The sequence below is a fragment of the Solanum stenotomum genome, chromosome 11, assembly GCF_019186545.1.
Source record: "Solanum stenotomum isolate F172 chromosome 11, ASM1918654v1, whole genome shotgun sequence".
Lineage (NCBI taxonomy): Eukaryota > Viridiplantae > Streptophyta > Magnoliopsida > Solanales > Solanaceae > Solanum > Solanum stenotomum.
In genome coordinates this window covers 40,968,679-40,981,628 of record NC_064292.1, presented here as the reverse complement: position 1 = coordinate 40,981,628, position 12,950 = coordinate 40,968,679, and the positions used below count along the sequence as shown (strand labels likewise).

At 32.8% G+C, this 12,950-nt stretch overlaps 1 protein-coding gene across 2 annotated transcripts; it reads right to left on the bottom strand.

Annotated features, from left to right (window-relative positions):
- Window positions 1-5,725: 5,725 nt before the first annotated feature.
- On the bottom strand, window positions 5,726-10,724 carry LOC125845289 (protein WHAT'S THIS FACTOR 9, mitochondrial). Of its 2 annotated transcripts, XM_049524773.1 has the most exons (4): window positions 8,922-10,724; window positions 7,004-7,057; window positions 6,231-6,373; window positions 5,726-6,110 (listed from the first exon to the last, which is right to left on the bottom strand). In XM_049524773.1, the coding sequence occupies exon 1, from the start codon at window positions 10,628-10,630 to the stop codon at window positions 9,386-9,388; it is 1,245 nt and encodes a 414-aa protein (XP_049380730.1). In that variant the 5' UTR covers window positions 10,631-10,724; the 3' UTR covers window positions 5,726-6,110; window positions 6,231-6,373; window positions 7,004-7,057; window positions 8,922-9,385. The 2 variants fall into 2 exon arrangements, with proteins under 2 accessions (XP_049380730.1, XP_049380729.1); XM_049524772.1 differs by lacking the exon at window positions 7,004-7,057.
- Window positions 10,725-12,950: the final 2,226 nt, after the last annotated feature.

Here is a 12,950-nt window from a genome sequence, read left to right as displayed (position 1 = left end):
TTTTTTGGCCTTGCAATTTGCATCATATCATAATTCAAATTTTAAACATAATCTCATATATATATTTAAAACACATATATATTACGTAAAAATATTATCTCGTTATAACCCTTGTGTTTATCATTATACATACTATTGCTAATGCTGAAAAGTAGAAATATTTAGATTATTGGAGCTCTTTTCACTTTTGAATACTTATGTTATATACTGTTGGATCAACAATGGAACTTGACCCACTGGAGACGATACTATCAAAGAAGAAGAATAGAGTCTCAAGTTCTACCATGGAAGAAGGTCATCTCNAAAAATTGGAAATTTGTTGAAAAGATCAAAAGGGTTGAAACATTAGGGGAATTCAAGAAAGGGTTTGTTGGATTTTGCTAAGAAAATGTAAGCTCAGTGAAGGTTTTTGGTGATGGAGAGTGAGATCTTTCTCTGATGATGGAGAAAATTATTTGTCTACTCTGAAAATTTGCATTATGGTACTTTGTGTTTTCAGTAGTGTCTTTTTTGGCCTTGCAATTTGCATCATATCATAATTCAAATTTTAAACATAATCTCATATATATATTTAAAACACATATATATTACGTAAAAATATTATCTCGTTATAACCCTTGTGTTTATCATTATACATACTATTGCTAATGCTGAAAAGTAGAAATATTTAGATTATTGGAGCTCTTTTCACTTTTGAATACTTATGTTATATACGACAGACCACGTGAAAAAGAATGTGATTGAGAATAGGACTACATAATCAATCGGTTCAATTTGATTTTGAAATTTATCAGTTTTACTTAACAATTATCGATTTGTATGTATGTTAAATCGTTATGGAACCATTTAGATATCGATTCAGTTATTGATATAATCGTTAAGATTTTACTTTAAAAAAATGAAAAGGGTCAAAATTACCCTCAAACTATTTGAAATAGCTCATATATACCCTTCATTTATGTTTGGGATCAAAAATACCCTTGTCGTCTATGTTTTGAACCACAATACCCTTAAAACGTTATCTTTGACATATGTGCTGACATGACAGTCCAACATGACAAAAATCTCTTCCTCTCAATTATGTTGTTCTTCCTTGTTCATCTCTATTACAAAATAAGTTTTTAAGAAAACATCAATAATAATTTTTTTCATTGTTCTTGTTTGAGTTATTGTTCGAACTTTGAAATTCCAATTTTAAAGTATTCTTTTGAGATAGTAGTTGTGTGTTGAATGACCGAGCTCATTGTTTGGGTTTTGATGTCATCGAATCAGAGATTGAAAATATAATTCTCAAGGTTGAAAGATGTTGAAAAACTCTTGAAGTCATTCTTATTGTGTTGAAACTCGAAAATAACTATTCATTTGAAAGCTTGTTGGTGAGAAAATTCTAGCCTTTATTGGGTTTTTGAAGTGCAAAAATTTGAAGAGATTTAATTGAATGTTACTAAAAATTGTTTGAATATTCCAATTGAGCCTGCAAATTGACATTTAACAGATGATTTTTTAGTTTGAAGATTTGAATTGAAATCCCAAAAAATATATGAAAAAGTTCTTGAAAGCTTGAAAAATCTAAAAATCGATTTTGTGAATCTATGACCCCAAATCTCAAACAATGAACTCGATCCTTCAACACGCAATAACAACCTCAAGCAAACTTTAGCACACTTTAAAATTGGAGTTCCAAAGTTTGAACAACAACTGATCAAACAAGAACAATGAAATAATTATATTTGATTTTCTTTTTGTGGTAGGGAAGAACAAGGAAGAACAACATTATTGAGAGGAAGGTATTTTTGCCATGTTCGACTGCTTGGGTGGACTATCGTGCCAACTCTTATGGCAAAGATAACGTTTAACGGTATTTGTGGTCCAAAACATAGACGGCTAGGGTAGTTTTTTTTATCCCAAATATAATTAAAGGATATATATGAGCTATTTTAAATAGTTTGAGGATAATTTTGACCCTTTTTCATTTAAAAAATCATGTAAAATCACTTATTAGAGATGAGGTAACAACCAAATGATTTATGCGCGTGATTTGTCAAATTGCATTCTTGCTCAAAATTCAAAAGCAAACAGTGTTGGCACATTGTAGGATATTCGGGAGCTTGAGACAAACGGTCAAAAATGAAAGTATGAAACTAAACCCTAACTCAAGAACTTTATATATGTGCCGACTGGTACAATATAATTTATTAATTTCCTATTGGTTATCAATTAATCTGCCAAGAAATAACCTCAAACCATTATAAACATATAATTCGATATGAATTCAAAGTAACAATCAAAACAATACAATACAATCATCCAAACAAAGTGTAAGGAATGAAAGTGTGAATTAATAACTTTAAAGTAAATAGATATTTTGGGCTCCCAACTTCTAGAAGATAAAAACAAATAGAAGCTTGACAAATATTTTAGCAGAAAATGTGACAGCAAATACAAACAGTAAGCACTAATTTGATATAGAACTGTTAAAAAGATTTGAATCATTTCAAGTTGATTCATATGAGACATGTTTCCTCGACCAATCCAGTCTGTTTCAAGTTGATTCATGTGACTTGTGACGCCTGTTTAACCATAAGAACTTGTTTTCTTTGACGAATATCCTTCGTCTCCACTGAAATTGTTTGCAACAAATTTTAAAGTGATAAAAAATTAATTGTAATGACAAATAAATAAAATGAAAAAACATAATTTTATTGATAAAATAAAGTGAATACAAATATGTTTGTACCATTGATTCTTCTCTTTCAATTTTCTCCGTGATCCAAGGGTTGTTGGTAGCGTATCATTCAAATTATGATGATTTGGATTTCCTGAGATTTAATTGATTTCCATGAAAGAATTTTATGGATCTTCTTGAAGTATTTGATTGTCAAGAAGACCGCATCTTGGTGTGATTTTTATGAATATCCCTAGAGTTTATGGGATATTAAAGATCTTGATTTTTATGAATATCCCAGATTTATGGAATATTCGAGATCTTGATCTTTATACCCAAAAGCTGAAGGGATATTTGAGATGCGGAATATAATATCATTTATATAGACTTAAGCTAGAGTTTAGTGTAGATAACTAGCCTCTAAGAATTCTAGTAAAATCAAACACGTATTGTAGAGTTCCACAAAATTTTAATGTCTACAAATGTCCCTACTTCAAGGGTTGTCGGAGTGTAGATTTGATGAAACTCAAAGACGAGGTTTGAAGTACTCATTCCTCCACCTTTACGATTTTGTGACTTCATATTTGCAAATTTGATTTGTGAAAGAAGATGAAGAACAAATTTGATCCCACTGAACATGTCAGAATTTGTAGACATATATAGAGCATAATCATAATTCTCATTTTATTGTTACGAGGACAAAAATAATAGTGAAATCTAAAAGTGCTACTGGGATTATAGAATAACAAATAGAAAATGCATTTATGTTCCTAGAGAGAAACTAGAAATAGAGCATCAAAACACAAATAAAAATCAAGAACGGGGTTTTGAAAAAAAAAAATGTATGAAAAGCCTAAAAGAATTGTAAGACCACATTAGTGGAAGAGACTGAACCAGGCTGTTAATAGGCTTCTGCTTAAACTTAAATTTCTTGGTCACTCTGGATAATCCTTCTAACTTTCCATCCATTCTCCTCATGAGTATTGTTACGATCCAAATTCACCGAATCATGCGATCACCTATTCTAACATCTAGCTAGTAACATCTAGCTAGTAGAACTTTATTATCCAATTTAAAACTGAAAATGCAGAAATAAACAACTTTGTAATATATTAACTCATTTAGTGCCTAGGAACTAGTCTAAATAGGTACAAGAGCATCTAAAGAGTACCATTTATGAAAGAATAAGACACAACTCTCACCATAAGGAAAAAAAATTAGAAATTGTCGGAGATCATTATCGTCTTCATTTATGAAACATCACTGAATCCTACAACTAGACCATGCCAAGTGGCATAGCAAGAGTAGTGTCAGTACAAACAACACTTACTGGTAGGCATCATTGATCGACCTGAACCCACCACATAATATCATGCAAATAATCAAAGAAACATGCAACTTGAAAATAAAATTAAGGTTCCGATCCATCCATTTCACCACTCTTACTACAAGTAGTATTACCTTGGAACTCATACGCTCTATCTCAAGTCACCTCGCCTCCTTCCGTTGTCAACTCCACCATCTAGGCCATTCCACCCTCATATCAAATCATAACCTAACCCTTCTATCACAGAGAGATTTTCTGAATACAAGACCGCTACTAACCCTGTAAACCAAACTACTATTCTCCCTCAAGTTCTCATGCCAGCACCCTGACCCTTGACCCATTTTAGTAGACCACCTACAAGACTCTTACTAAACCATCTTAACAAATTCCCCTTTATCGGATTTGTTCCGAACACTACACAACTATAACTAATTCCAACATTTAAAATACACCACTCTCGATCATCAACTTGACTTAGTAACCATAACTTAGCAAAACAGATACCATACAATTATAATCACAAGTATAAATATAACCCGTACTCCAGGTCTCACCCTGAGTTGATATGCATGATAAATATGAACAACCTCATCATAACAAGCCAAACCTAATTCATCACACCTTTGAAGTAACCCAAACCATCAAAGATAAGTGTATTAGAGAAATACTCATCTATTCAAGACTTTGAAATCAGCCAAATCACTTAAAGTTCATACATCAATTCAAGGCCCCTTGCAGTAACTTTTAGGTAAGTGTATAAAACACTTCAATTCTAATTTGCAAAATTCACCTCGAATAAAACTTAAAACGCAATAATGTGATAATGAGCAAATTGTGCTCAATTTTAGGCCCAAAAGCATTTTCAAAAGCTAAGATTCCACCACTAACCTAGCGTTTGGGAGTATATTTTAAAAAATTATCTTCAAATTTTTATTTGACCATGAAATTTGATTAGATTATGATCTTCGAATATTTTCTAGTTCCCAATGACTTAAAATAGTTTTCAGTTTTTGGGACTTCAAGTCACAAACTTCAATTCTTTTCCAAGTAAAATACAAGTTCAAACACAACTTCAAATTCCAAAAATCATAACTTTTGAAAAACACAAATTTTCAAGGTTTCAACTTCAAAATCTATGACTAAACGAAAGCTTAAAACAAATGTTTGCAAACACCTCAATAATTGGGGAAATTGATGACTTTTTTGTTTTTGATGAATCAGCAAAGCCCTGTCCCTCCTTTGTTCTCTCAACTGATTCCATCATCCGGAAACACTCTTCACAATGGAATCTTTTTGTTTTTTGATTTTGGTTTCCCACTCGGCGTCTGAAGCCTGTATTGAAGTCCCAATTAAATTTGGATTGCGCACTACAAGTTGGCCCATTCAGGGGTGGTGCTCCCAACATAATTTTCTTCATACCCGAAGCTCAAACTCGAGACCTCTGATTAAAGGTGAAACAATCCCACCACAAAAGAATCTTTCTTTGTGAATAGCTGTTATGCAGCCTTTATTATAACCCCTCTCCGACCATGTTTTCTTGGCCTTGGAAGATTTTATGAAAGAATCAAATGTTTCTCTTGGATCGTAGCTCATGGAAAATGCCTCACCAATGTATAGATTGATTATCGTCAACAAATATTGTTGCTATGCAATAAGAAAACGGGATAAGCTATAGTAATATTATCAAACTAATCTTCTTTTTTTTTTATAAATACATAAAAGTTCCAAAAGTACAAATACTACCATATATGTCGACAGAAAAGTTTCACTCTACTTCTGTTCACCATATTTTAAAAGTGTCCTACTGAACTTTTATCAGATTTACACAACTATATACATTCTGCCTTCCTTGTCATAAAGATATCAAAGATTTCCTTCTCCTTTGTGACGCCCATGTTTTTCCGATATTAACAGTAACTACTTGGCTGAATTTGATATCATTACTTTAATATTGAACAAGTCCAAACATGTCCCAAAGCTCCAAAGCCACCTTAGTCCACAAACAGGTGGTTGTTTCCTTTCATATCTTCTTCACACATGTAACCCAGTGCATAAGTTGAGGCCTCTTTTTCTCTTTTTGTAAAAAAAATATAACAATGGGAAACAGGCTACGAGTATCTACAATGTTTTCGAGTGTGCATCAACAAAAGTTGTCTATGAAACGAATACTTCAATAAGTTTTGTACACAATTAACAGAAGAGGTAAAAAAAAATTGAGTAGATATCGGAATAAATTACCAGCAATGGTGCAAAGAAGCCAAGAGGGACTGAAGCTTCTCCGGTTGGTATGATTTGAAGAAGCCCCTGAAACAAGACTTAGGGGTTCATCACCTTTTTCCCCGTCTTCACTTTTACTTTCATATCATCAGGCAAAATAGGGCCTACGTAATCAAAAGGACCTTCACATCAGAGAATAATTTCCACTTTCATCAATTAATGATAACCACATACTATTGCATAGAGAAACTGAGGCTATGCTGTGATAGAAATGTACAGTACACTTAATGAACAACTTAAGGTATCTTATGAAAAAAGAACAGATTAGAAAAGAATAGAAGCAACATAAATAAAAGTATAGAAGCTCAAGAATATGTACGACTCAGGTCTCTCGCTATAAGAAGCAACGAAATGTATTGGGTTTTCAAGATATGGGATACACCTTACCTGAACTTCCCTCCTCAGATAAATTCTTTTGCCTGTTTTGAGTCTTTGGAGCCAGGTCCCAAGGTTTATTCAACAGAAACAAACAACAAAATCATCCCTAGTTCTAATGTATAAGAAAATCTCCTTTTTATGAAAGCTCACTTCGAGAGCATTAATAAGGTATGGTCAGTCCTCGGTAGTATTAAAAAACTACTTTTAATTTTAGAACCTATTATATGAAACACACAATGAGCAACAACTCCCATACAAACTTTCTGTTGTAAAACATACAGAGGTAAGCACATGAAGGGTTAATTGGCTTAGGTTTATGACCCTTTAAGTACAAGAGTTTAAGTATACAGTTTTACCTTACTGAGATAGTTGATAATGAAGTTGTCTCTGGTTGTGCTCGCCTTGGATTGCTGAAGCAGAAATTATATACAGATAGAAGAAAAACAAAAAACCTCCCCAAAAATAGAGTCGAAGAATAAGGGAAAGAATAGTGAGAAAGGAGTCGGCAACAATACTTCCGGTAAAGAACACTGGCAATGGTTTACCCGGGAGCAAAGCAAGGTCAAAGGGTAAATGACCAAGAAAGGCGAAGAATGGAGTAAAACATATTTTATTGGTTACTTAGCTTTGGGAAGTACAGAAACTCCATAAATCAAGAAGTTAAAAAAAGAAAATAAGGAAAACAAACAGATTGAAATCACTAAAAGCTAGACCCAAAGAGCATTAATTCCCATCATCAACCTATGTTGCTCGGACTCTTCAAAAAAGTCAACGGGTGCGTGTCGGATTCGCCAAATGTAGTGTATTTTTGGAGAATCCGACACGGGTGCGGCATCAAAAGTGAAGAGTCCGTGCAACTAAGTCATCAACTGCTATACAGCCCATTCATAAAATTCAAATCTGAAATGAATCAATAATCCGACAATAAGGGGAAAATGGAAAGATTTAGCCGAAGAAGAGAAATTCAGATCAGATTAAGACAGCTTAAAAACATCAGTCAGAAAGCATCATATAATACGATAAAGATATTAATTTTTGCCTAAAACTAGAAGAGTAGCTAACCTGAAAACCATATAAGGTATGAAGAAACTAAAATAAAGGGGAAGTTAGTTATCAACATATCCAATCTAGCAAGAACTTGATCTAAATGAAAATGAGCATCGATACTAGAGCTCACACATAGATGCATAAGAAAGACTTAAGCCTAACATTTTCTTCCTGCAAGCACTTGTTCTTCAGTCAATCCAAATGCTATTTTCAGATCATCTCTCGATGAATATATATATATTTGAACTTATTTATCTTGTACAGGTAAAATATCACTTGTTTAGTATTTCTTTTAGGGTTATTGATACAAACGGACAGCTACTAGTTTCAATGTCAGTGTCCCATCTAGGCATAATATTTATAAGACAAACGAATCCTCAATATCTTACATAAAGAATGTGGCGCAAAGCTAAAAGTATATGACTACAAAAAATTATTCAGAAAATGTATAAAGATAATTCTGGTAATGATAGGATATAGTCAAGTAATGCATATGGATACACTTGCTTTCATTTGATTTTGGAACAACATTTATCAGGAATATTCCATGCTAGATATCTGCAAGCACTCAAACTCGTTGCCAAATATTCCTTCTTTCAGGAAACTTCTTGTATATATAGTGATAGAAGTTCAAAATATTTGGTTCAAGATGAATGTGAAAGTGACCTTGGTGAAGTGATATTTCTTTCTCTGAGAGATGTCTGCCAAAGCCAAGTTGTTCAGCAGAAAATAATGTGCGAGCTTTAGTGCAGCTTCTGAATTAAGAAAATTTATAATTTATAGATATATATAATAGCTTTAGTGCAGCTTCTGGTAATCTATGTTTTTTCTAACAAAATAGAAAACCTCATAACCTGATTTAGTGCCACCAGCAATTTTGAGTCTAAAGCATTCTAAATATTTTGCGTCCACTTCAGAGACATCTTAAAAGGTATTTTGTTTTCACATTTGCTCAGATTCATTCATGGGACCTGAAAATCTAAATTAATGAAAAAATGAATGATTTGTCACAGAGATAACTTGTTGACAATAGAGAAAGGAATAAATGATGTATCATGGAGATAACTTGGTGACAACACTGACATAAACTATCACATACACTGTCTCATAGGATTCTCAAAGAACAACATGAGCATACTATCTGACAGAATCTCAAAGCCTCCATCCAGCCTTTAGAAACTAACATTAGATAAATGAACTTCCTCACTAAAGGTAAACAATCCTTACCATCACATTTAGGTGACACCACAGAGTCAGCTGCTGCGAGAGTTCCAGCTGAATACTTCTTACAGAACAGAAGTCCATCAATAATACTCATTGAGACATACTAAAGGGGTGGTTCTCTGAAATAATGCCATGAAGGGAGTAATTCACACTCTCAGCTCATCTTTCAATCACATTAGTTAATTCCCTCTCTTCTTGGAATAAAATGGCTGTCTTATTTGATTTGCTACGAGTAACTAAGATAAGGACCAGATCATAAGCAAAGATTGGGGAGAACTTCCTCAACATTATGAAGAACTTCTCCGCAAATTTAGATGAAGAATGAGAATCTCAAAGTTACAGCTAATCACCTCTCAGCTTTTATCTTCAACATTACTTCTTTCATATACTAAGAGCATATGCAAACTACTTCCACATGTTTCTAAGAGCCTCAAGTAGTCAGTCCAATCACCTCTCAGCTTATAACTTCAACATTCTTGAAGGACCTTTATCTTCTTTGCTTCATGTTCTAAACCCATACCTGAATCTGAGACTATATCAGAGTAATATCTAGTTCCACAGGTCTCACCAACAAAACTACTTGTCAGTGACTCCTCTTCTTCTGGACCTTGGTTATTGTCTTTATATAGCCCTCTACTACGATCTAGAAAACCTTGTTTCATCATGTTTGCGAATTTCTCCCTTATATGAACAAGGGGATGCTTCTCAATCAGTTGATTGCGCTCATAAGCCTCTCTAAGGACGATTGTCTGCGTGTCACCCTTCATAGAAATGTAAAAAATCCCTGGATGCCGCTCAAAGACCTTTGTGAACTTCTGAGGCAATTCCAATGGCTTACGAAGATTGCTAACATTGTTCCTCTCTGTTTTCTTTTGTAAGGTGAGGTTCAAAAGCTCATGAAAGACTCCAACTATCCTCTTCTCTGACACATCTGTCCTTGGGTCCAAATGAGAAGCATCTACATAAGGAGAAGTATAAGGCAGTTTTTGCCATTCCTCCAACCATTTCATACATTTTCTCTTTAACCCAAAACCCCTGGTAAATCCAGTAGGAAACATCAAGGTCCCATTTTCCTTTGCAGAATTCGCCTCCAAATGGGAAACAGCTAATTTGTGATCCCATGCTAAAAGCCTCAGACCGACACGACCATCAGGAAGGTCCACCAAACTAAACAGCTTAGGATATTTTATAATCAATGAACTAGCACAATCATGTGGCAAGCCTAAATCCCATTTTAGCTGATCAATTGTCTGAAGAGGAAGCATCCTCTTATTGGTCATCATCAAAACCTTTCTCAACCTATTAACAATATCTGTACTGCACTGGCGGAAAACGTCAACTTGCTCATGATGAAATTCTAAAGTCTCAGGAGTTAATTTGAACCACGGAACAGGAGTACCAGCACTATCACTACAAAAAAACTCCTGAAAAATATTCGGGTATCGCCTAAGGAAAGTGGAAACTTTCAAGTCATGAGGGAGTCCAAGCTGCCTATGCTTTCTTTGGAGATGGTAAATAGGAATACCAGAAGTGGATTGTGAGGCAATGATGGAAACTAGTGTAGTTCCAGCCTTGAGTTGTGTACCTCCAGCTACCACAGAATCCAAGACACTATCTTTAACCCATTTAAGCTTTACATTGACAAGAGTACGCTTCTGATGGAAATTCAATATGGAAATAGTGGAACCTTCTTTTACTAAAATCCTCAACATTTTTCAGGTTAAAGCTATTATTAGAATATAAATATCGAATCGGATTTAGTCTACTCCAATGTGGTTAGCAGACATCGAATAGAAAACCAAAAAATAATATGTATGGAACATTCTAGATTAAAATTTCTTCTCCAAATTAGAATGAATGAATGAAAGGGAGTACCGATTTGGCTCTGGGCACTGGAAATAGTAGGTGGATTTCAGGTAGCAGAGCGACGGAGTTGCAGCAGTTGAGGAAGGGGTTCAATGGCTCCTTAATTTTTGAAATTGGGGAAGACGACTTATAATGTATTTATTACAATATATATACATAGCCCCAGGTGTTTTAAAAGACTAGGCGTTTTCTACGGTATAGGGCGAGACGGAAGCCCCGAGACACAGGGCGTAAGTCACATGAATGACATAATTTTATGTATATTTAATTTTATAATTTTATTACTAATAAAATAAGCAAAAGTAGACCTTTCAGCGATTTTACAAATAATTTTTTTTATAAATAACCTATAATATACTCCCTCTGTCCACAATTGTTTGACAGGTATACTAAAAATAGATGTCTAAGATTAATTGTCAATTTAAATAATCAATCACTTTTTTCCAATACTGCCCTTAATGATAGTGTTAGTTCAATTGAAAAGTTATGTGGACTTTTAGTATTCTTGGTATAGTAGGGTTATATTAGTCAAATTACACCTTGTATTAAATTTTCCTTGAGGGGTGTGCATGATCTTACCTTGACAAACAATTGTGGACGGAGGGAGTATAGAAATTATATTTATTTGACATAAGTATTAATAATAAATAATGACGAAAAAAAGTATTATAATTACTATTTGAGAATATCATTGCACCAATAATAAAAAATATGATTTAAAGCAAAAAAGGTAAAAAAAAATAAATTAAAAACGTTTGGGCCTACGTTTTTACGCCCATGACTTACATTTTTTATGCTCGAGGCATACACCTCAAATTTTAAAATTTACGCCTTATGAATCTACGTCTTTAATTTACGCCCTGAAACATTTTTGATATGCCCCGCCCCGAGACTCGCCCCAAAAACGTTTTTGAAAACACTACATAGCCCTTATTTATGAGTAATATATAATATCATATATTTTATTCTTACACAAATTAGCATTTTATTTTTCTTATAAATAAAAACTCCCTAAATATGTTTTTAGTATAATAACACATAAATTAATTAAAATATTTCAAATTTAGGTTAATATATTTTTAATATTAATAAGAAAAAAATAATTAATGATATATATATATATATATATATAATAAAGCTAAATATAGAATTAGTGATATGACACCTCTCTATGACCATCATTCATATTTATCTTCTTTCTTTTTTTTTTTGATATTTTCCCTAATTTTAAAAAATACTCTAATTTTATCTTGATTATTGAATTTAATAATGGACAATTGAAAGTCAATTCACATAAATGAAAAGAGATTAATGGCAAAATTAAAAATGATAATTAATCCGTAGAATATGGAGGAATGGAAATTGAAAGGGCAAATATTAATTGTGATGAATTCATCAAATAGTGGTCATATAAATATATTATGAATAAAAAGAAGTTATGAGGTAAAAATGATTTGTGTTGTTGGGCATCAATGTTGTGTCCAATGGAATTCGTTCAAAATCAACAAACAATTGAAAGTAGTTGTTGCGTTCAAAAGGAAATTCTGCATATTGAAAGTTGGTATGCATACTCTGATTTCAATGTATTTTTTTTTTTAACGGTGTGTTTTAATGGAATATTAATTTTTGAATTTGGTAAAATAGATGTTGAGATGTATGTCTCCCTTCTATTCTTCATTTATCAATTTACTTGGTACTATATGTCTTGAAAGATTTAAATTTAATAGAAGAAAATTCATGATGCGGATGTTGATGATGTCACCACTCTTGATTTTGCTTTCATAGAATCGATTTATTTGAAATGACAATTATACTTATATGTGAAAGAGAGGTTGTTCAACCAACGCCTAATATATATTTCATCAATGTTAGATTGAATGCATTTCTTCTATTTAATCTTTTTTTTCCATATGTGTATTTGTCTTATATAAATTAATCTTCACATATTTATGTTTTGCTTACTATAATTTTCTTTTGAAATTTTATTCTACTTCTAAGTTGTTTCATAACGTAATATTGTTAACTAATCTATCTATCTAATTATATAAAGTTAGGCATTAGAAATGTGCTACACAATCAATAGCGATATATCAAACTTTATTTATACTTGTATGTTGCAAGCTTGTATTTAGTTACCATGTAAATTCAAATATATTAATTTCACCT

Bases quoted from the DNA above. Each gene is read 5' to 3' on its own strand.
- LOC125845289 (XM_049524773.1), bottom strand. From the start codon at position 10,630: ATGTTGAGGATTTTAGTAAAAGAAGGTTCCACTATTTCCATATTGAAT.